The sequence below is a fragment of the Mastigoproctus giganteus genome, chromosome 10, assembly GCF_048544385.1.
Source record: "Mastigoproctus giganteus isolate SK-2022 chromosome 10, ASM4854438v1, whole genome shotgun sequence".
Classification (NCBI taxonomy): Eukaryota; Metazoa; Arthropoda; class Arachnida; order Uropygi; family Thelyphonidae; genus Mastigoproctus; species Mastigoproctus giganteus.
The window spans coordinates 146,101,904-146,127,291 of record NC_143584.1 but is presented as its reverse complement, the minus strand read 5'-3'; the positions used below and the strand labels follow the sequence as shown (position 1 = coordinate 146,127,291).

General features: G+C 36.9%; 1 protein-coding gene across 4 annotated transcripts in view; it reads left to right on the top strand.

The window, feature by feature from the left end:
- Positions 1-25,388, top strand: part of LOC150079340 (cyclic AMP-dependent transcription factor ATF-1-like) — a 190,484-nt gene that overhangs the window by 155,562 nt on the left and 9,534 nt on the right. For all 4 annotated transcript variants that reach the window (XM_090382634.1, XM_090382635.1, XM_090382636.1 and 1 more), the window contains one exon: positions 9,332-9,512. In XM_090382634.1, the coding sequence (XP_090238760.1) occupies positions 9,332-9,512 (181 nt within the window). The remainder of the gene's footprint in view (positions 1-9,331; positions 9,513-25,388) is intronic.

Below are 25,388 nucleotides of genomic sequence, written 5' to 3'. Positions count from 1 at the left end.
GCTTCCTTGGACTCGGGAGGCCCCCATGAACTGGAGGTGTGCAAATGTATCAAGAATTCACAAAGGGGGTTCAAAATGTGACACAAGTAACTAAAGACCTGTTAGTTTAACTTGTGTTCCAGGGAAATAATGGAATCACTGGTTAAAGAAGCATTGCAGAATCATCTAGACAAGATTGCAGTAATAGTTAAGACACAGCATGGGTTTGTTAAAGGGAGGTCTTGTCTGACTAATTTGATAGGATACTATGATGTGGTCACAAAGGAACTGAATGCCAAAAATAATTTTGATATCGTATACTTGGATTTAAGGAAAGCTTTTGATACTGTTACACATGGAAGACTGCCATACAAATTGGAGAAGTATGGCATTAAGGAAAAGTTGCTACAATGGACCATCCCTTTATTTTTGGATAAAGGGATGGTTCAGTGGGAGACGACAGAGAGTGGTAATCAATGGACACTGCTCTTCGTGGACAAATGTTATTAGTGGAGTTCCCGGGGTTCGGTGTTGGGCCCATTGTTGTTTTGTATATTTATCAATGATATTGATGGAGTTATATCAGGTTTAATATCCAAGTTTGCAGATGATACAAAGGTTTGCAGGGTTGTTAACAACAGTAAAGATAGTATGCTACTCCAACTGGATCTAGATAAGTTGGGCAAATGGGCTGAAAAGTGGCAACAGAAGAACATTGACAAATGCAAAGTACTGGATATGGTCAGCAATAACCGAAGAGAAACGTACCAACTGTGTGGTACTACACTGAGGGAAGTAGAAAGTGAAAAAGACCTGGGGGTAATTGTGCAGATAATTATGAAGTTCGCTGAGCAGTGCAAATGGGCTGCCAGGGCAGGTCATGGAGTCTCGTAAATAATATATAGGAATTTTGCTAGCAGGGACAGGGAGGTGATTATCCTATTATACAAGGGAATGGTCAGGCCAAACCTAGAGTACTGTGTGCAGGTCTGGAAGCTTCATTTTAGGAAGGATGTAGAAAGAGTACAAAGAAGAGCAACAAGATTGGTGAGGGGAAGAAAGGGGTGCTCTTACCAAGAAAGGCTTAATTTCTGCAAATTGCAGCACCTGGTGAGTAGGCACCTGATCTGATCGAGGTGTATAAGGCCTTGAATGGCTTGGGGAAACTGAATTTTGATGGGATTCTTCCTCTTGCTCAGGTTAAGAACCTGAGGGGGCACTGATTCAAACTGAGGAAAGACAGTTGTAGATGTGTGAAAATTTGCCTTTAACCAGCGGGTGGTTGATTGGTGGAACAGACTTCCATCTTTTGTTGTGGAAGTTGATAGCCTAAATAAATTTAAGGCTGAGCTGGACAGGCATTTGGAATGAATGGAGGGGTGAAATGGGAGGGTTTTTTTTTTTTTTTTTTTTTTTCTTGGCTGATGCTGCATAAGCTTGCTTTCTTTCATCATATGCCTCTACTAATGCTAATTCTAATATTAATATCTCTTCTGCATAGTCTTGTTTGGATATCATTAAACTTTGAATATGTATGAGATAAGAAAAACACATCCTTTTTTTTTTTTGATTCAGTTAATTTTATTGCTGGTGGTTCCATTATTTCAAGAATAAATCCTATTACAAAATCAAAAAGTTCATTCAAATATTGTAAAAAATTTTCTTTTGATAACTAACATACCTCTGTGTGTAAAAGCAGTTGGTTGTTAGATTTCATCATTTTGATCATATAATTGACTAAACAAATATTCAAGAATTCGGCCTGTATTTATTTATTGATTTAATACTCACTTGCAGAATGTCATGGAGTATTTCAGTTATGTTTTTTGCAACTAAATGCTGCTGATGTTAGAATTGCAATCTGTGCAGACCACAGTATGTAATTCTAATATCAGGAATCTTTTTCTTCAAAAATGCTAAAAGCCATCTATATTTGATGACCATTGCTGGTACTTCATCAGAAGCAATTGCTAGAATATTAGTAATAGGAATATTGTCTTCCCTGTAAATATTTTTGAAAGCACAAAAAAAAATCATTTCTCCTGTTGTATATGTCTTAAATTATTCAGCAAAAAGAAATTCTTCTGTTATTGCCTTTTTCATGGGTGATAATAATGCATATAAGCCATAAGGATGCTTAAAGTTTCAAATATTTCCTCTTCCAGTTGTACAGCAAATTTAGTTGTTTGCCATTCAGTTTTTTGGATATCCTCAGCCATTTCATCAATACAACATTCAGCTGTGTTGTTGCTCAGTGAATTTTTTTTTTTTAAACACTGGATCTGGAACCATTTTCATGACAGAGCTTATAATTTCTCATACTGATGGCTGGGTCAGTTGTGTTTCAGCTGTGTGCAGATACCCTACTTTAGCAATTAAGAGTGATATATTGTAAGAGGCTTTTAACCCTCCTTCAGCATTTTCAGAAACTTAAGGTTTCTAAAACAATTTTAAATCCATTGTAGAACTTTTCATAAATTTATCTTTTTAAGACATTTGAAATATTCAAAATTCTTGTCTTTTTCCTTCTTTTTTTTTTTTTTTTTTTTTTTTTTTTTTTTTAAGCATTAGCAAAGGCACATGATGCAAGAAAGCAAGGCTATATAGCATCAACCAAAAAAAAACACACACCCTTCTCATTTCACCCATCCACTTGCTCCAAATGTTTGTCTAGTTCTGCCTTGAATCTATTTAAGCTATCAACTTCTACAATGACAGATGGAAGTTTGTTTCAGCAATCAACCACCCGCTGGCTAAAGGCAAACATGCACATCTATCCTATAACTGTCTTTCCTCAATTTGATATATGCCCTCTCAGGTGATTATTCTGAGCAAGAGGAAGAATCCCATCAGCATTGAGCATGCTCAAATCATTCAAGGCTTTATACACCTCAATCAGATCACCTTGCAGTTACCTAGTCTCCAGACACTGTAATTTGCAAAACTTTCCATTCACTAATCTTGTTGCCCTTCTCTGTACTCGTTCCAACAGCTCTACATCCTTCTTAAAATGAAGCCTCCAGACCTGTATACAGTACTCAAGGTGTGGCCTGACCATTTCCTTATACAAGGGGATAATCATCTCCTTATTCCTGCTAGAAAAATTCCTGTATATCATTGACAAGACACCATGAGCTACTTTTGCAGATCATCTGCACTGCTCAGAAAACTTCATATCTGCCTGCACAATTACCCCCAGGGCCTTTTCACTCTCTACCACTGTCGGTGTAGTACCACACAATTGATACATTATTCTGGGGTTTCTGCTTTCCATAGGCAGTACTTTACATTTGTCAGTGTTAATTTACACAAGGATGCAACCTTACTAGATAGTCTTTCATCTTTGATGGTGTCATGGAATTGTTCTGAAAAGTTTTCTCACATGAGAGACATAACGGTATTGATTCATTGCTAGGCAAAGAAATAAATCCCAATGTTAAACAATCTTGCAAATATAGATAGCATTTTTTTTGGGAGTGACATGGTATAAGGATCTTCCTGAAAACTACAAGTTATGTTATGTCAAAATTGTAATATGTTATTATTTGAAATAACTTACAATAGTGCTTAAATATGTAATATACCTACTGTTCAGATGGTAACACTGTGAGTTTAACTATGACGGATCTTTCGGTTGACTGCTCGTAGCCATTAATCGTCATTACTAGCAGCAAAATGTACATGTATCGTGAGAAATAGCCATTCACCAGATTATGGTTCTGCCACCTAGCAGTAAAATTCATATACCAAATTGCTAAGACTGAAAGTTAACAGGGTCAATGTTCATAGTTACATTTTTAAATCATATATTATTATATTCTTTATATTTGGCAAGTATCCACCCCTCTTTCAAGACATTTGACCACTGCAGCAGGTCAGTATCAACCCCTCTTTCAAGATGATGACTGCTGCAGGGGGGAGTCAGTATTGACTCCACTGAGAATCCCTGTTCTAGAGCTATTTATGCATCACGATTCAGTTTCATCAACTTTTGGGTTAAATTTCAGAAAATTTTGGTTTTTGTAAGCAGAAATCAGACAACAGTGGCTGGCAGGTATACTTTTCTCTGCTTTTCAGGCATTTTCATACTTCCATCTATTAAAACCATGTCTACTGTTAGAAACACAAGTAAGAAATTACAGGATAAACTGGAGATTTCAAGATGACTCATATATAAATGCATCCTTTATTTGAAATGACCTTGAGAAAGGTTGTTTAAAATCAAAGTATGATGACCAGAGAATAGCTAATGTCAATGTTATAACATAAAAATTATTTTTATTTACTTTAAACATTAAAGAAATACAGGTAGTTCTCAACTTTACAAGTTAAGTCATTCCTAGCGCGTGCTTGTAAAGCGAAAACTCGTAAAGCGAGAATTTATTTCTCATAGACATAAGGTTAAAATAGGGGTTAAGTTCTCAACAATGAAATTAGTTAGCTAATTAGTTTGTTTAAACAATGATTGATTTATCGAAAGAAATGAAAATGTAGCACATAAAATCAAATTATTATAATAATAGAGTAATTATTTACAACTTACAAATGTTAAAGAATGTTTATCCTTCATCATCCTCGACTAAATGCACACTCAGTGATCACTAATTATTGGCTTGGCACTCGTTGGTTTGTTGCACAAGGAGTCGTCTTCTTCAGAAATGCTTCAAGAGGCATTTATTTCCAAGATAATCTTCTCTTTTAATTATAAATTTCACGATTGCATGCATAAGCATTTTATAATGGCACACACAAATTGCAACTAACACGATTCGCATGGAGCGACAAGTTTACGAAGCTTAAAATAAAAGGAACGAAGAGAAGATTCTGAAATTTTGTTTTTTATACGATTGAAGATTTCAGTAAAGGGGAAACACATTTCACCATAATAACGTAAAAAACCACACAATTCCAGGTATTTTTGCAAATGCAAGAAGATTGAGTTTACTACCCATTTATAATTGCTTGCAGTAACGGAAAACCCCAATAAACCAGAAAGTGCAAATTGTTTTTATTGTTTTATGGTAGTGACCTCCAGAAATGTGCTTTAGAAAAATATCACAAAGCCGTTTAAAATTGATTCTTATAACGGAACATATGATAACAATGAAAGTGTAGTGCATTTTTAATGATTTGAATTGGTAACTAATACAGTTTACATTCACGACCTTTTATATGGCCTTAAGGTCACGCTCGTGACCTTAAAAATGACATTTTAGAGAGATAAATAGCTTAGTTATACAGTGAAAATCTCAACTTTCGAGATCTTGAAACGAATTACAAAAAAACAATGTGTTATTGGATTCACATTACGGTATTTTAAAGATAAGATGGCATCTCTGGAACTGATTAATATCATAAAGCAGAATACACTGTATTGTACAGCTATGCATGTGGTTTGGAATGCAGTATTTATGAATGTTTAACATTCATTTTTTGCAATTAATGTTCATATTTATGATTTTGTTGATACTTGGGAAAAAAAACTCATAAACCCAGGAACTCGTAAAGCGAGAACTGCCTGTACTACTTACCTAGTAAATGAAATGAAATAAATTTATTAACTCATAAACATAGCAATAATTATGTATGCTTTTTCTTATTGTGTATAAGTATGCTTTTTCTTATTGTGTATAAGTATGCTTTTTTTCTTACAGTAGAAAACCTCCAGCTTGCCATTGAGCACAATGTTTATTTTATACACCTTTTTTGTATCTCTCATCTTCAGTTATCACTTGGAGGTTAAGTGCTGACTGATGAAGTGGCAAAACCACAAAAACTTCTTGGCAGTTGGGGGAGACAGAATATTTACAAGTCAATAGAATTATGTTATTTTTCTCTTAAGAAAAATAACATAAATAAAATAAAAGCTTTTTATCTGTAACACAAGTAATTCATAGCAATAGTCTCAAAATATTAGAGAGAGAGACCCTTGTCATCTTTTAATGGAAAACTTCAATTCTCTGGAGACAATCATTAACAAATAAAAGGTATATGCTAAGTGCTGGTATCATTTGTAACTTAGACTTGAATCTTATTATCCTTTAAATTTCTAACATAAAATTTAATATTCAAATATTAAATTAAATGTTTGGATGTTAATATGAAATTAGTGTGTTATTTACCATTACTTTATTAACTAGTTGAGCTTTAGGATAATTTGTATATCTTGAAGTATCTTTTTATCTAGTGATCAGATTTTCCAGAACACTGAGAAAGAAGTCTAGTATTTTAAACCTTGATAAATGGGGAGCCTCAAGGAATTAATCATGGAAGCTACCAGGCTTTTCATACCAACTAAGAAAAACTGTTCAAGATTTAGTCCTAAATGAATGTCAGATGAACTAATGAGGCTCTTGGCAGAGAAGAAAATGCATGGAATGCATATAAATTATCAGGTGACATAAAAGCCTATGGCAGATATAAGTTAGTCTGTAATCAAGTCACAAAGGAGGTTAGGCAAGTGAAGGCTGATTACGAGAAATCCTTGGCAAAGGATGCAAAGAAAAACAACAAAGACTTCTTTACTTATGTAAACTCTAGAAGGAAGGCGGTGATTCAGGTTGGTCTACTTGATATTGATGGTTCGAATGTTGATGATCCTGCTCAGATAGCTGACAAACTGAATGAGTATTTTGCATCTATGTTCACACATGAGGAATTCTGTAAGGAAGGGGAGAACAGAAGTATACTAAATATTGAATTTTGAAGACTAAATGCACAAGGCATAATAAGTTATGGGTTGAGATTAACTATATAATATAGTCTTGTAAATACACCATAGTTTACCCATAAATATAACTACATAAGTAGTGTAAAGGCATCGTTTGATTATAACTCATATTGTGGCTACCTTCACAACTAGTTACCAGGTATTGCACTACTTCTAATAAATAATGCTTCTCCAGTAGAGGAGACTGCTGTTATTTATTCTCAGTGGGCACCATCACCCAGATGCATTTTGGAGCTTGTTGGCTCACTCATCGGTAGGTGGGCAGGTACCCTGATAATGCAGACATGCCATCACGGTTGCGAAGTTAATTCCACAATATGAGAGATGCCAAATGGTGAAGATAATGGTAATATTTTGAAGACTAAATGCACAAGGCATAATATGTTATGGGTTGAGATTAACTATATAATATTGGTGTAAATACACCATAGTTTACCCATATAGTGCAGTAGTGCACTACTTATGGGTTACGAAGTAATGCAATACCTGGTATCTCGTTGTGAAGGTAGCCACAATGTGAGATATAATCAAACGATGCCTTTACACTACTTATGTAGTTAAATTTATGGGTAAACTATGATGTATTTACACCAATATTATATAGACAAATACTGAATACACTTTAATGTGGTAACCATTCATAGAGCTACAAACATCTGTCTCATATTTTACTACCATTCAAACATGGTTGAGCATGACAGACAGGAGACAGCTGTGATGATTCTCTTTCTTCGGTGACCTAAATTGTGAATTTTCTTAGTTTAAGTAATATAATGTAGTTTACATATCTCCATGTGAAAATATCCAAGGTATGAAGTTGAAATTTGGAGCCAGATTATTGGATCATCCTTCCAGTCTATTGGTTTTGAAACATGACATGTAACCCTGAGTTATGTATACAAAATCTCATAGGTGTGTAGGTGATTGTTTGAATTCTTTTCAACAGAGTTCTCAAATTTTTAATCAATAAACCAAAAAAGACTTTTCTTGAAAGATGTTGAGCTACAACTGGGTCATCTGATTTTAAAGAGCAAAAGTACAAAAATTGTATGAGGTCAAAATGAATTCCCCATACCTGCCAACAGATTTAGTCATCATTAATGTAGTTATTGAAATGAGGAGGTATGTTGTCTTGTAAAGAAAGTAATTGGAGTTGTTGCATTTCCTCTTTCAATGTCATCATTTTGTCAGAAAACAAATAATTTCAGCATTTATTCCTCTTTGAGTGGGCATCTTTTTTGTTTAGCAAAAATACAGGAGTATTCAACTTGTAAACAAGTCAATTGACATTTTCAGTTGGCGATGCAATTTCAAGGGATTTGCAATTTCATTTGCTCTTCCTGGGATGCTTGCATCTTGGAAACAACATAAAACAATCAGCTTTTTTTAACCATGGAAGGTTTTGATGCAACAGCTATACATTGTCTAATATGGGCAGTATATAGATAGTACCACTTTGTCTTTGGCCTGTGTAATGTAAAGAGGGCTAAATGGTTCTGTGAGAGTGAGAAATTGATCACAGAAAAGCAACCCGGCCAGGCCCACATCACTATTACAGCTGATGTTGCCTATCATATGGAAGACATCATACAGGAAAACAGGTGTACAACAATGAAAGCAATCACCCAGGAGATGGACCTTAGTGTTGGGACAGTCCATACAATGCTGCACAGGTATCCTTGTGGGCAAAAGATGTACCTTTAGTGGATCTCTAGGTGACTCACATACAAACGAAGATGTACTGAATGGGTCTGCCGTTAGCACATCTCACATGCTGTCATTCAGAGGAGAATGCTTTACTATGTCAGGTAACCAAATGTGCTGTTATCATTCAGAAACAGAATATTTCAGCATGCAATGAAAATATTCATCTCCACCCCCACAAATGAAAAAAAATCCATCTTCCATTTTCCCTTTGGCCTTTTGTAAGGCCACAATACTGGCCTCAAAGATAGAGTTGTCTTTCATTTTTGACCATAACAGCTCCTATCCATATGGCATTCTTGAACTATGGTATGGCCATTAATGTCTTGCACTGTTATACCCTATTGGCATTACAATGCAACCTCAAAATCAGCATTCTGGAAAATTGTCACATGGCATAATCCTATCCAATGAATATATTTGCTACATACAATCAATTATGCAATGGGTCTGATGAACCAGTTTGGCCAAGAGATGCTTGAGCACCCTACATACAGCCCCAACTTGTTGCCCTTCACTTCCGCATATTCAGTGATTTCAAAAAGGTGCTGAAATATCAGCTTCACAAATGATATCTAAAATATTGCTTCAGAGTTGTTGGGGAATAATCTCAACACCTTCAATGAATGAATTATGTAGGCTTGTTTCACAAAGACAGGTGGATGAACAACAACAACAGGGATTACATCTGAGATGTAATGTATATTTCCTTTACATTGACTGCTGGCCCATTTTCATTTGAACAACCATGTATGTAAGTGAGAAGACAAGTTATTGCATTTTAAAGGTATTAAATTTTAAAATGTTAGAGTTCTCTTTTGTGATCCTGTATTTGCAGATTTTTTTTACCCAAATTCTTTCATTCTTTCACAAAGGGAAACAACTTGATTATATAAATCAGTTCTAATTATTATTTAGTAACAGTGTCAGCAGCAGACTTGCAAGCTTACCAAATCAGAGCCACAGCAGTCTCATCTGCTACACCATTAACTCAAGGAGTTGTGATGGCACCATCTTCTAATATCCAAACTTTGCAGACACCACAGCAACTTGCAGAAGAAGCCTCTCGCAAACGAGAATTCAGGTTATTGAAGAACAGGTATATTTTTTTAAACTGTATTTTTGTGTTTTAGCACCATGTTGACAGATTGCATTCTGTTTTTACACTTTACTGCATTTTTTAAATTTTGAAATGATTTTGGAAAGCAACAACAAAAAGACACTTTCTGAGATTATCATGTCTTCTCCCATCTATAGGCGCATTATGGTCATGTTGCCCTTGTGCCATAAAGCCCACAAACAAACGAACAGCTTCCAACTAGACACATTTGAAAAATACAGAAATTTTTAAAATAAAATAAAAAAGTACTAACATATTAACAGTGTATTCTACAAACCTTCTAGGATGTTTTTTTTTTTTTTTTTGTCTTCCTTTGCCAGTGGAAACACTCAACAGTGTAGTGTGAAATTTGAAATTCAAAAATTAAATGCAAGCCAAATGTAAATTCCCAAAATATTTAAAACACAGCTTCATCTGCTCAGATCCCATTGAATGAAACAAAAGAACATGGTGTTTCAATAAACCTCTAAATTCTACCACTGAACTGGGTTTAAAGGCTTCACTCCTGGTTCATGGAGAACCAGCAGAGAAAACTATACTATGAAAGTAAAAATATAATGCTCCGCATTATACACAAAAGTCAGTAATGTGTTAATTATATTCTTTACATAAAAATATCACAAGACAAGTACTTTTGCAAATATCTGGAAACAGGTAAACTTGTTTCACCACATTCGATATCTGTAATCAGTTGTCAACCTTGTATGAATGTATAATATTCCAGACTTATCTACTGATGTTGCCAATATAGTGATTTTTGTGAAAAGAGTTTTGAAACAGCATTAATATAATGCTTCTCTGTGTTAACCTTTGCAGTTAACCATCAGGAGGACTGCTGTTGTCTCTCTCTCTGCAGTGACAGTGATCGAGCATGGCTCCTTAAAAACAATTACAACTGTCTGTGTAGTCAACCTACAGTAACTAATGTCACTTTTAATCAGATAATATCACCCATTAAGCTAATCCATCAAAAAACTCAAGCCATGACTGTTGTTCCATTTTCACTTTTTCAACTTATTAGTTCCATCATCAGACAGCAGGCAGCCCTATCAGCAACCATGTGTTGAACAGTGAACAGATGTATCAAATATAAATGAGCAGCCAAGTGGTAGACCAGAAGAAAACTTCTGATTGTAAATGTAAGTTATGCTACATGAATGTGAAACCTCTATAGAAAAGCTGCATGAGGCCAATATTGTAATAAAATTAGTAAAAGGGGAATTGTTTCAAACACAAGTTATTTTCAATATTTGAAACAGCTTAAATATAATGCTTCTCTGCATTAGACAAGTAGATGTGTCTGTTATCTTAAAGTGAATGTTTTTAAGATATTTTCATTTTAAAAAAACACCTACCATTCCATTTTCATATAAGAATAAAAAAGAGAGAAAGTACTCACCCTCATATTATATTCATTTCATTCCATTTTAAATAATAGTGTGAGTCAAATAAAAAATGAACAAGAATTATTTTTTATCAAAAACTGGTACTTTATTTTACAAAAAACATCATAGGTTAGGCACTTACTCCATATGTACACTAGATTTTTTATACCTGCTCATAAAAGGCATTTGGTTGCTGTGAGCAACATTGTTTGATGGCTTCCTTGACTTCATTCCATGTGGAATTGATGTCCTGCTAGATCATTTTGTAGTCTTCCAAAGACACATACGAGGGTGGTTCAATAAAGAATCGCCCTGACCTAGCTGCTAGCCTATTGACTCTTGGCACAGATTTTAATTCTTCTACATAACCACCATGCAGATTTACACATTTTTCCCATTGATGGATGAGGCTGTGGATATTGTTTTTGTAGAAGTGGTGAGGTTGGTCTGTGAACCATGACTCTGTTGCAGAAATGAATGTCTCGTCATCAGGGAACTGGGTCCCCTGAAGAAATGATTTGAGGAAAGGAAACAAGAAGTCCGATGGTGCAAGATCCAGTAAGTAGGCTGGATGGGGCAGTATTTCATATCCATAATTGAGCCGCTTGCGTTGTTGAAATTTCAGAAGTGTAAACTGGGGCACTATCTTTAAGCATTCTCAAACCTTTGGAGAGCAGGCCATGCTTACATGTTTTGATTTTCTCCCGTAATTTTGTGAGTAAGTTGGCATAATAGGCACCTGTTATTGTTCTTCCTTTCGGCAGGTAATCAGTCATTATTACTCCTTTCTCTTCCCAAAACACTGTCAGCAAGACCTTTCCTGCTGACGCTTGGACCTTTGCCTTCTTGGAGGGGGGAACCATGATGTTGCCATTCCATGGACTGCTTTTTACTTTCAGGGTCAAAATGGTGTATCCAACTTTCATCCTGAGTGATTAGACAAGAGAAAAAGTCTTCTTCATGTTTTTTGGCACAGGGCTAACAACTCTTGTGATTTCTGTTGTCAATCAGCCTTCTGGAAAATCGGTCGATAATCAGGGAATCCACCTTGCACTCAATTTCCATAAATGGAGTTGGTCATGAAGGACTGTTTCAGCAGAGCCCACACTAATCGTCACCCCCTGGGACAATTCACACACAGATATCCGGCAACCTTCCATGATTAACAACTCCACTTTTCTGTTTGTGCTGTCATCAATGGCCGAATGGGGACGACCTGGAATGGGCTCAGATTCTACCGATGTCCGACCACACCTAAACTGTCCATGCCAGTGTTTCACAATGCCATAGGATGGGGTTTCATCCTTATATACAGCAGTCATCTCCTAATGGATTTCTTTAGGAGATTTCCCCCTTCAAGAACAGATACCGGATTACAGCTCTGGATTCAACTTTGTCCATGATGCTACTTTGTCACACATTCAGCTCTGTAAGAGAAAAACAAATTAAGACACAGGGCTAAAATTTTACACCTTTAGTACAGAGATATGTATGATGCTACACACAAAATATCATGACTCTGCAATACGTGGAAGTAGGTGAGGGCGATTCTTTATTGAACCACCCTCGTATCTAATATCTATCTTCATGGCCACACTATCAATTATGGTATGTTGATGTGCTGTCGTGATGTCCATCAAGACATCACCACATTAAGCTTTATTAGTTGCCCCCCCTGGCTGCTTTCCCAAGGCATTTGATTTTCTGAAAACTGCATGAGCTTGTCATGGGCAAGGGTCATCCTCCAGAAGTTTCCTTCCTTCATAGTAACAGTTTGCCCATTTATACACTCATGGACATGACATACAGTTATCAGTGTATACCTTTTCCACAAGCCACTGAATTTCTACTTGAGAGAGGCCCTCAACTACTAGCTTGAACACTCATCACTGTGAATACTTTATTGTTACTGCTGCTATGCCCCATAGGGCTGATTAAATATTCTAAGGTTATTTTTCATCCAAAATAGGAAGCATGCCCTGTCCATGTAGAGCAGCTGGTGTGCTATATTGTTTAGTAAAAGTATTAATACCAAACCTTAAATTTACACCAATGGCAGCATATAATTTAAATTTAGGTAATAAAATTCCCATTTGATTAATCCTCATATATTAAAACTTTTAAATAATAATTAACACACTCTTGATATGTTTTATTACGCTATGTAACAAAAAAAAATGTTTATATTTAGCTGTTTCTTATATCTGTGTTGTGCTAAATCCAACAGTTCCATTGATTCTTCTCTAGTATTCAGTAGTTGGGCAGTTGAATGTTTTATATTTTTGTGACATATTTATGTGTCACATAAATGCATACCAATACTGTGATATATAAGATCCTATAGCATTCACATAATGATTTTTTTTATTTTTTTTTTATTTTTCCAGTTTGCCTTGGTCACCAAACAAAGGCATAGGTTATCCCCAGACTTACTATGTTATGTTTGTGGATATTATATAGATCCAAAGCAGGTGAAACATAACATCATTATTGGCACCAGATTTTGCAATATATATAAATCCTGTTTTGGAATACCTGTGATTGATCAAGATCACAGGTGGTTTCGTGGTAGTCATAAGTTTGAGTTTTGCTGCATCTCAAATGTGAAGAGAGCCAACAATCCATCATGACTACTACTATTTTTGTATGGTGAGCATATCAAAGTTTAAAAATTCTATGGACTAATAATATTTTAGGGCAGAAAACCTCAAACTATGACATTAGTTAATGCATTGCATCATTATTACATAGTTCGATTTTTTAGACAAACCAAAGTTTATACATTGACATCATTATTGTAACATCTGATATTGTAAAGTCCTTCACAAGTTGCCCTCCTTATACTTCAAATAAGTAAAACTTCCCCATTATAGAAGACTACTGTTACGTATTTTCAGTTGAGACCACCACTCAGACAACACTGTTTCAAAGCTGCTTGGCCTTTCACTATTTAGCTTCAAAACAGTTCTGTCTGAGTGGTGGTACTCAACTGAAAGTAACAGTAATCTTCTCTAATGGGGAAGTGTTACTTATTTGAAGTATAAGGAGGATAATTCATTGTGAAGGACTTCATAATATGAGATGTTACAGTAACGATGCCAATGTACAAACTTCAGTTTGTCTAAAAGTCGGTTTGTCTGTAGTAATAATGCAAACACACTAACTAATGTCATAGTTTGAATTTTACATAGTTTGAGGCTCTCTGCCCTAAAATATTATTAGTCTAAGAAGACTAATAATATTTTAGGGCAGACCTTTTGGTGTCTCTCATATTGTAACTCAATCAACTGGGTTGTCAGCCCTTATACCTCTGGGTTCCTACTCACTAACTGTTCAGAAGCCAAGTAACTTTGAAACAGTGCTGTCTGAGTGGTGTTACTCAACTGAAAATAAGTAACAGTAGCCCTTCTCTAATGGGAAAGTGTTATTTATTTGAAGTATAATGAGGACAACTCATTGTGAAGGATTTCACAATATAAGATGCTACAATAATGATGCCAATATACAAATTCCAGTTTGTCTAAAAAATTCAAAATTCTACAGATGGATGAAAAATCTAGCAAACAGGATAATTTGGATTGCATCTAAGAATAAAGAGTGGAGTTTATTAGATTACAGCTGCAAGTCTTTCACATACAGAAAAAGACATGTAACTTATGCAAGATGGTATGCATAATGTTAATCAAACTCCATTACTTGGATTTTCATCTGGATTCTTTCAGGCAAAATCTGCACAGCATTAGTGAAGTGCATGGAAAAAGATTCCACCAGGCCATAGAGTCAGGAAGGTAGGTGAAGCTGTGATGAGTGACTATCCGATTCAGGATTATCACACCAACTACAAAAGACACCTTCAAATGTGCATTTTTAAGGAATTTTTTGAGCTTGGTTTTTGCATGGCATTGGTCTAAGGAGGGTTTCTACTTTTTCAGATTTTTTAGCTTGTTTACTTGCAGCAAGCATTAATACACTATTCTATACAAAACTTAAACATGTTAATAAATCTGATATAGTGGTACTGGATATTTAGTTTTCCTTCATTTCTGGGCAAATCATTGACACTATGTAAAAACTAAGCTCATATTCAGAATTAGAATACTCAAATTCATAAAGAAACACCCAAATAGATGCAGATAAACAGACCCTTTTCTACAAATTTGTTACATACAGCAGACTCTCGATTTACCAGGATCAGATTAACCGGGAAGCACATTAACTGGGACACTTCAAGACTCCAAATTAAAAAAAAAAAAAAAACAACCACCACCAGAAATCATAAATTTCAAATAATAACTAGAATAGGTATAAACAGATGTTTTGTTTTGCAAGTCGTAAATAAGTGACAAGAAGCGCCGTTATAAGTTGTCATTGGGAGATTAGTGTACCTACACTGGTGTGCAAAATTTAAGGACCATTCAGGTTTTCACTTATAGCTTCTCATAGGATGGCCTGGTTTTGGGAAAAGCATACCAAAGGAACCTCGTGAGGTACAGAAATGATGAAGGAAACAAAACCGACACAACAACGGAAACAAAACGGTACAGAGGGACTTTATTCAAAAATGGCAACATAGCACTGGCCGCCATGATACAGATGCATCACTGCCAAAAATAGAACAAAGGGAAGAGGTGATCCTCAGTAGGAGATATAGCCACCCCTTATATCGATGCAGGCTTTGCACTGCCTGTCCATACTTAGAACAATGTTGTTTGATAAGTTCTTGTGGTAACATCATCCATTCCTCTGTCAGCACCATCTTCAGCTGATGAACATTTTCTGGTGGGTGTGGACGTGCTGCTAGGCGTCTCCCCAGAGCATCCCATATGTGTTCAATAGGATTTAGATCGGCGAAACAGGCAGGCCAATCCATATGAACAATGTCCTCACTTTCCAAAAGCATATCAACAGTTGCAGTGTGTTATCAACCATAAACACAAACTCGGGGCCAATGGCAACTTGGAACAGACGCACATGGGGAAGGATTACCTCAGTACAGTAGCATGCACCGGTTACAGTACTGCCTTTCAGTATCTGGAGTTGTGTACATCCATCCAAGATAACGCCTCCCCAGACGAGAACACTTCAACCATCATATCAATCCCTTTCAGTGATGTTTGCAGGGTGATACCGTGTGCCAACATCTCGCCAGATTAGCTGACGTCCAGAATCGCTGCTGAGACTGAATCTACTCTCATCAGTAAAGAGTACCTTAAGTAAAGAAATAGTGTTGGTCCTTAAGTTTTGCAAACCAATGTATTATCTTTAGTTTAGTTTGTTTAGTAAGTCGCATCATAATGCAAATGTTTAGTTTGTTTTAGTAAGTCGCATCGTAATGCAAATGTTTAGTTTGTTTTAGTAAGTCGTGTCAATTGTTGTGTTTCATTGCACCACAAAAGGACAAATTTTGTTTCATTATTTATGTCAGGGATGTCAGTATTTTTTTGTTTAGAAATCGCGAAAATCATGGGCAAACACAAGAGTTGTTCTTTCAATAAAACAAAAACTTGAAATTATTCAAAAGTTTGAAAACTGCGTGTCTGTTAAATCTCTAAAGAACCATTATAACACTGTCACAAATGCACCAGTGTGTTCTACTTATTTACTCTACTTGGCCACATAGATGCAACAAGAGCTGTAGCTGGATCTTTTTTTTTTCTCTCTCTCCATAGTGTGGCTTTCTGAAAGGCATGCCTTGTTGGATTTCCATGGAAATACAAACTTCCCAACCTTTCTCCGATGTTATGTGACTAAGTACTTTTGCTTTTCCACGAGGAAAAGCAAAAGTACATAATCACATGAGATTTATGTCAATAAAAGTTGACAATTTGTTGATATATATATATATATTTTTTGGCCTCTGGCAAGTTTCCAGTGATCAGGTAGTCTTATTGTAGACTGTTATTTTGTAAATAACACTATGATTATTCAAGTGTTATTTTCATTTGAATAATCATAGCTCATCAATTCTTTTCTTTGTCACCATTGTACAGAGTGTACTGATCTAAAGTTAAAATTTGGTGCATTGCTAGAAAAATTTGAGTCACTGAAAAAACGGGCACTTGCCCTCAGAAAAAAATGTAACTGGGAGCTCATCAGGAACTCAAGACTCTAGTAACCTACTAAGTGATGCACTCCCGATTCGGGGCCCAGAACAGAATAACCAAGTGCAAAATGCTCTGGTTCAAAAGAACTTAGTTCTATTAGGAGACTCCATTGTCAGGGAAGCAGGAAATATTTTTTGTGCAACAATTAATGATGTCACTAACATTGTCAGATTTTAAGGGGGGGGTAAAGAGAATATTATTATTTATGTGGGGACTAATGGTATTAAACACGCATGGTCTGAAAAATTGTTAGACAAATATAGGACCATGCAGAAGAAATGCTGCGAGTTAGGTCAGAATGTCTGTGTCTGCAATTTTGCCCAGGCATGATTGGAGGGATTATATGCTGAAAGCCTTGTGAATTAACTCAAGACATGAAGAACTCTGCAAGGCTTTTGGGGGGAAATTTTTATCAGCTTGGCTGCACTTGTAGGTAGAAAGAATCTGTTTTGTATATAGAGACAGGATACATTTAGACAAAGGTGATGCAAGGGTTTTTGCCAGTATTATTGAGGATACCTTAAGGGTTAAGTGAAACTGCTAGTTTGGGGGACAAGGATATGCATTTATCTGATGGTATTGGTCAAAGCAATGCTTGAATATTCCTCAAGAGTTCTTGTTTGTTACTGCAATGGATCATATTAGCAAAATGCAGGCAGAAACGTTTCAAATGAGCAGATAGATAATGCCAGGGAAGTAAGCTTAAATAACTTCAATGGGTGTGTCAGGGTAGTTAATTATATAAGAACACTTAAGTCTTAATTTTTTATACAGTAATGTCAAACGTGTCGTAAAATGAGTGAATTCGAACTGCTGGTTAGGACAAGTAATGTTGACATAATATGGCTTACGGAAACCTGGTGCCACCCAGAAATAGGGGATGATGAGTTTCAATACGGTGTGTACGATGTATTTAGGAAGAATAGGGCAGGTAGAAGGGGTGATGGGGTCATACTTCTTATGAAAAGCAGCCTGAGTGCAACGAAAGATTTCCTGGATTTGGACGTTTCATATGCTAGTATAAAATCTGTATGGTCTGAGATAGTTGGAAGCAAGGGTATAACGAGAGTGGATGTAATCTACAGGCCAGGTGATTGTGAAGATTATGATGAGAGCCTCTACATGCAAATGGAATGGGCCAGTAAGCACAAATGTCTTATTATGGGCAATTTTAATTTGCCTCTAATTGATTGGGGCAAATGGGAAGGAAACTCTACATGGGGGACAATATTTTTTAAATCAACTAGATAATTGTTATTTGTATTAATATGTCAGGGAAAGTACTAGAGAAGAATATTCTATACCTGATTCACCCATGAACCAGATGCCATAATAGGGCTGACAGTACAGGAACCAGTAGCAGGAAGTCATCACGGAGTTTTACAGTGGGTGAAGAGAAATGTAGCGGTAGTTAAAGGAAAAGGAATGGGTTATAATTTCAGGAAGGGAAATTACAATGGCTGAAGGTGCTACATGGTCTCTATTAACTGAGTAGATATCTCACAGAGAGCAAATACTATTGAATTATGGTACGAGGGTTGTTCAATAAATTATCGCCCTCACCTACTTCCACATATCGCGGAGTCATGATATTTTGTGTGTAGCATCATACATATCTCTGTACTAAAGGTGTAAAGTTTCAGCCCTACATCTTAATTTGTTTTTCTCTTACAGAGCTAGAGCGTCTCCGTAGCCAGGTAGGAAGGAGCAGCAGTGCGTAGCACACGCTTCTTGATTAGACCGGGGCTCGAGCCCGTCACCACCAAATACGGAGGATGCAGAAAGGTCAGGGAATGACCACTGCACCGGAGCAATATGGCCTTAGTTGCTAATGCTCCTAAAAACCAAAATAACAAAATAACATCTTACAGAGCTGAACGTGTGACAAAGTAGCATCATGGACAAAGTTGAAGCCAGAGCTGTAATCCGGTATCTGTTCTTGTAGGGGACATCTCCTAAAGAAATCCACAAGGAGATGACTGCTGTATATAAGGATGAAGCCCCATCCTATGGCATTGTGAAACACTGGCATAGACAGTTTAGGTGTGGTCGAACATCGGTAGAATCTGAGCCAATTCCAGGTCGTCCCCATTCAGCCACTGATGACATCATGATCAGAAAAGTGGAGTCGTTAATCATGGGAGATCGCCAGATATCTCTGCGTGAATTGTCCCAGGTGGTGAAGATTAGTGTGGGCTCTGTTGTGATGACCAACTCCATTTACGAAAATTGAGTGGAAGATGGATTCCCCGATTATCGACTGATTTTCAGAAGGCTGACTGACAACAGAAATCACAAGAGTTTTTAGCCCTGTGCCAAAAAAACATGGGAAGACGTTTTCTCTTGTCTAATCACTCAGGATGAAAGTTGGATACACCATTTTGACCCTGAAAGTCCCCAAGAAGGCAAGGGTCCAAGCGCCAGCAGGACAGGTCTTACTGACAGTGTTTTGGGATTGAGAAAGGCGTAATAATAACTGATTACCTGCTGAAAGGTAGAACAATTACAGGTGCCTATTATGCCAACTTACTCACAAAATTACGGGAGAAAATCAAAACATGTAGGTGTGGCAGGCTATCCAAAGGTGTCAGAATGTTTCAAGACAATACCCCAGTTCACACTTCTGAAATTGCAACAACACAAGAGGCCACTTGTGGATATGAAATACTGCCCCACCCCATCCAGCCTACTCACCCGATCTTATACCATCGGACTTCTTGTTTCCTTCCCTCAAATAATTTCTTCTGGGAATCCACTTCCCTGATGACGAGACACTCATTTCTCCAACAAACCTCACTTCTACAAAAACGGTATCTGTAGCCGCATCCATTGATGGGAAAAACATGTAAATCTGCACGGTGGCTATATAGAGAAGGACTAAAACCTCTGCCAGGATTCAACAGGCTAGCACCTCTGCAGCTAGATCAGGGCGATTATTTATTGAGCCACCCTCGTATACTTTTAAAACATTAATCATAGAAGCCTTGAATGTGTGTATATACCATTAAAAAAATACTCAAGGAGGAGGATTCCAAGTTGGATGAATAATGACGTTGCCAGATTACTTGAGCAGAAAAAGACGGCATGGAAAAGTTAGAGCAATAAAAAGTACTGAAGCCTATAACAGCTACAAATTGATCTGTAATAGTGCCACAAGAAAGGTTAGGCTGACAATGGCAGATTATGAGAAATTGCTGGCAAAGAGAGCAAAATGTGGGGATAAGGAATTCTTCACATGTATAAATTCAAAGAGAAGGACAAATCAGATCGAACCCTTATGTAATGGTTGTAGATAGTATTAGATACTCCGGCTGATGTTGCAAATGAACTCAACAGTTACTTTGCAACGATATTTACAGAAGAAAAACCCTATATGTCACTGGGAAATTATGGGAGTGAAATTGAAAAATATGTAATTAATGATATTGAAATTTCACTTGATTATTTAATGAAAAAACTTTCGAGCCTACAAGCGTGTAAGGCTCCTGGGGTTGATGGCATATACCCTAAAATTTTAAGGAAGGGAGTATATTGAGTCATTAAGGCTAATTATGAGAGCATCACTAGACTCAGGAGAGATTCTGTTGGATTGGAAAAGTGCCAATACATAAAGGCAGTTCTAAGAGTATAGTGGGAAATTACTGACCGGTCTGTTTAACTTCAGTTGTAGGGAAAATCAGAGTCAATGGTCAAGGGTGGAATTCAGGATCATTTAGATAGAAATGGAATTCTGAAGGATACACAGCATGGTTTTGTGAAGGAAAAATTGTATTTAACAAATCTGTCTAGCTATTTTGACAGGGTCACTCATGAGCTGGAATTAGGGAATAATTTCGACATTGTTTATTTAGATTTCAGCAAAGTGTTTGACTCAGTCCTACATGAGCTGCAACTTTATCAGCCACAACAGGTTGGAATCACAGGGAAAATCCTTAGATGGACAGTAGGATGGCTTCTGGGCAGGTGGCAGAAGGTTGTGATAAATGATTATTCTTCAGATTGGTTAATGTAAAAAGTGGGGTTCCCCAAGGATCGTATTGGGACCACTGTTGTTTTTGATTTTCTTAAATGACATCAGTGAAGGGATAGAGGGCGTATGTCTAAATTTGCTGATGATGTAAAGATAAGTAGAGTAGTTAACGATCCCCACCAAACAGTTTCTTCAGAGTGATATTGAAGGGATGATCAGAACAATGGCAGCTATGCTTTAATTCAGAAAAATGGTCTTAAAATGCAACCCCAAAATAACTTATACACTTGGTGGAATAGAACTAAAGTCAGCAGTGCAAGAAAATGACTTGGGAGTTATGATACGGTCAGACATGAAGTTCTTCGAGCATTGTAGAGAGGTTGCAAGGAAGGCTCCATGGTGTCCTATCGATGATTTATCGAACATTTTCTAGTAGAGATAAGGATGTCATGATCTCATTATATAAGGCTATTGTTAGACCACACTTGGAACACTGTGTTCAGGTGTTGAGACTGCACCTAAAAAAAGATGGTCCAAAGATGAGTAACTTGCCTGGTAAGATTGGCAAAAGGGCGTCTTCATGAGGATAGACTTCGAATATGTAGGTTGCACAGCTTGAAAACTAGGCACCTTAGAGGAGACTTGATTTAGGTATTTAAGGCTCTGAGAGGCAAAAGTAAAATGAATAAGGATGGTATTTTCATGGTTATAAATGATTCTAGAACTAGGGGCCATAAATTCAAGTTAGGGGGGGGGGGGAATGATGTTTAGACTGGATTGCAGGAAGTTTTAATTTAGCCAGCGAGTTATAAATTACTGGAATAAATTACCTACCATGTGTGGTAGAGTGCTGACTGACAGTTTGGGGAAATTCAGAGGTCAGCTGGATAGTTACCTATGGGAGGAGGGAAATGTATAGGTTGTCTTATTTCCTTTTCTTTTATTATTTATTTATTCTATTTTATTATTATTATTTTACTACTTTTTTTTTTTTTTTTCGGCTGGTGCAGCATAAGCCTTAGGCCTCCTTGCACCATATGGCCAATACTAATACTTGCACCATATGGCCAATGCTAATACTAATACTTATGCTCATGTTTCCACAATTTCTTTTTGTTTCATGATAATCTTGCATTGAGTGTTATTGCCAGTCAGTGCAAGTTATAATCCTACATTACAGCTCTGGAAGTCAAATGAAATCAAGTAAAATTTTGATGTGTGTATTTTGAAAGGCCATGTTTACTGTGAGGAGGGTGTGTTATTGGTTGTATAGCTAGTTGAAGGAACATTATTGATATATTTCAGTTCAGTTCTGATAGCGATTAAAAAGCTGCTCTTTTATAGTAAAAGTAACTGAGAGAGGAGACTGGCTGTTTCTCATTGTAGCTGAGTGGTCAAGCATGCAGGTACAAGTGAACATGCTTTGAGTGACTGTGGTTCAAGCTTGCCTGACTACTGCTATTATATATATATATGTTACAATGCTTTTGTATTCTATCCATCTTGTGAATTCCTCTGACCATATGGTCATCCTAGAATATAAATAAAAAATTTATTTATTTCTTTATGTAATTTTTGAAAGTTGTACTGTGGTTTTTTTTTTTTTTTTTTTTATAAATATTTAAATCTGATGTCTAATAGTTTTGATGTGTCTCATAATTTTGAGAGCTGTGGCCAAAGATTGTCTATTTCATTTAATTATTGCAACTAATTTTCAATTAATAAAATTTTCCCTGATATGTAATGCCATGCTAATTGCACTGTAATGTTAAAAAAAAAAAGACTAACATGCCCAACTGTAGAACACCAAGTGCTATGATATATTCTTTTTCCTACTTTACTGATGTCTAAATAAAAAGTTATTTTATCACACTCCCATCTTACAACTTACAGACAAGTTACAGGAAAGATTGTGCAAGGCTCAAGGAATAGAATTTTTCTCAGTCTGGTCTGTACTTGTTAACAGGAGAGAATGCTTCTACAGGAATGGGATACACTTAAATAGAAAGGGTGCAAGAATACTTGCTGATGCTATTGTGGCAGTGGGTCGGAAAACTGCTAGCTTGGGGGAATACAATGACTAATAGATTAACAGTAGCCACTGGCAGAGGTGAAAGTGATTCGTGCACTGCTTCTATTGGAATGAGCAGCAGCCTGGAAAATAAGATGCAGGGTATTTCAAAGACTGCTGGGAGTCATTGCAGTACAAGTAAACACATGGGTTGTGTTAGGGTAGATAAGAATAGTAACATGTGCATGTATACTTGCGTGTACACCAATGCTAGGAGTTTGGCAAATAAATTTGATGAATTTGAGGTATTGCTCAAAACATCAAAGGCAGATATTGTTGGGATATCATAGACGCGGTGTCATACAGATATAAGGAATGCAGAACTGGAATTTGGGGAGCACAATGTGTATAGAAAGGATAGGAAGGGTTATGATATTAGTTAAGAAACACATAAATCCAAGGAAGTGAAACCAGTCGACATCGCTGGACAGTGCAGTGTCGAGTCAGTTTGGTGTGACATAAGCATTGGGAGATCAAAATTGAGAGTAGGAGTGTGCTATAGACCTAATGACTCTGATGAGTATAATAAGAAACTGTACAGGGAAATAGAGTGGGCTAGTAAATCAGAGAGCCTTCAAATGGGGGATTTTAATTTCCCAGATATTGACTGGAATTTGTGGGTTGGTCACTCATACACTAGCAAGGCTTTTGTGGATTTTTAGGTTAATTGTTGTTTGTTTGTGTGTTATTTGGTTTTTAGGTGCATTAGCAGCTAAGGCCATATTGCTCCGGGGATGTGCGGTGGTCATTCTCTGACCTTTCCGCATTCTCCGTATTTAGTGGTCACGGGCTCCGAACCCCAGTCTAATCAAGAAGCATGTGCTACACATTGCTGCTCCTGCCCACCTGGCTACGGAGGCGGCGTTCGGGAGGCAACTAGAGGGAGTAATACACTTGATCTGATTATCAGTAGTGATTCTTCATGTATTAAGAATCTGCAGATAAAGGAACCACTAGGTGGCAGTGATTACAGTGTGCTGAAGTGGGATTTACTCAAAGAGGTAACTACCATCAGGGGTAAAGGGAAGGGTTTTTGCTTTCTTAAAGGCGACTACGATGGTCTGAGACCGTATTTAAATTCTATATAGTGGGACCAACTGATGATGATGATGTTACCAACAGCAAATTCAAAATGAGAAGCATTAAAATAACTTATCTTGGAAGCTACTAGGCTTTACATACCAACTAAGAAATATTGTTCGCGGTTTAGGGCTAAATGGATGTCAGATGAACTAATGAGACATTTTTTTTTAGGAGCATTAGCAACTAAGGCCATATTGCTCCGAGGATATACGGTGGTCATTCCCTGACCTTTCCTCATCCTCCGTATTTGGTGGTCATGGGCTCGAACCCCAGTCAAATCAAGAAGCGTGTGCTACGCACTGCCGCTCCTGCCCACCTCACTACGGAGGTGCCAATGAGACATATGGTAGAGAAGAAAAATGCATGGGATACATATAAATTAATGGGTGACATGGACGTCTATGATAGATATAAGCTGGTCTGTAACCAAGTCACAAAGGAGATTAGGCAGGCAAAGACAGATTATGAGAAATACTTGGCAAAGGATGCAAAGAAAAACAGAAAAGAGTTCTTTACCTATGTAAACTCTAGAAGGAAAGGGATGAATCAGATTGGTCCACTGGATATTGATGGTTCAACAGTTGAGAATCCTGCTCAGGTGGCTAACAAATTAATAAGTATTTTGCATCTACATTCACATATGAGGAGTTATTCAGGAAGGGGAATGCCAAAAGTGAAGTAAACTCTGCAGTGAGCTAGATTATTTTGTAATAACTGAGAGGAAAGTGGAGGAGAAATTGTTGAGGATAAACATAAAAAAAAGGCACCCAGGGTGGATGGGGATCTATCCAGTTATATTAAAGGAGGCAGCAAAGGAAGTAAGCAAACCCTTAGCCATAATTATGAGAGCGTCTTTGGACTCAGGGGAGGTACCCATAAAGTGGAGATGTGACCCCAATTCACAAAGGAGGACCAAAGGCTGACACAAGTAATTATAGACCTATGAGTTTAACTTCTGTTCCAGGAAAATTAATGGAGGCACTGGTAAAAGAAGCACTGCAGGATCATCTAGACAAGACTTCAGTTACAGTTCGGACACAACATGGTTTTGTTAAGGGAAAGTCTTGCCTGACCAATTTGATTCAATACTATGATGTAGTCACAAAAGAACTGGATGGAGGGAATAACTTTGATATTATATATTTGGATCTTAGAAAGGCTTTTGATGCTGTTGCACATGGAAGGCTGCTGCACAAATTGGAGCAGTGTGGCATTGGAGGCAAATTGCTGCTATGGATGAAG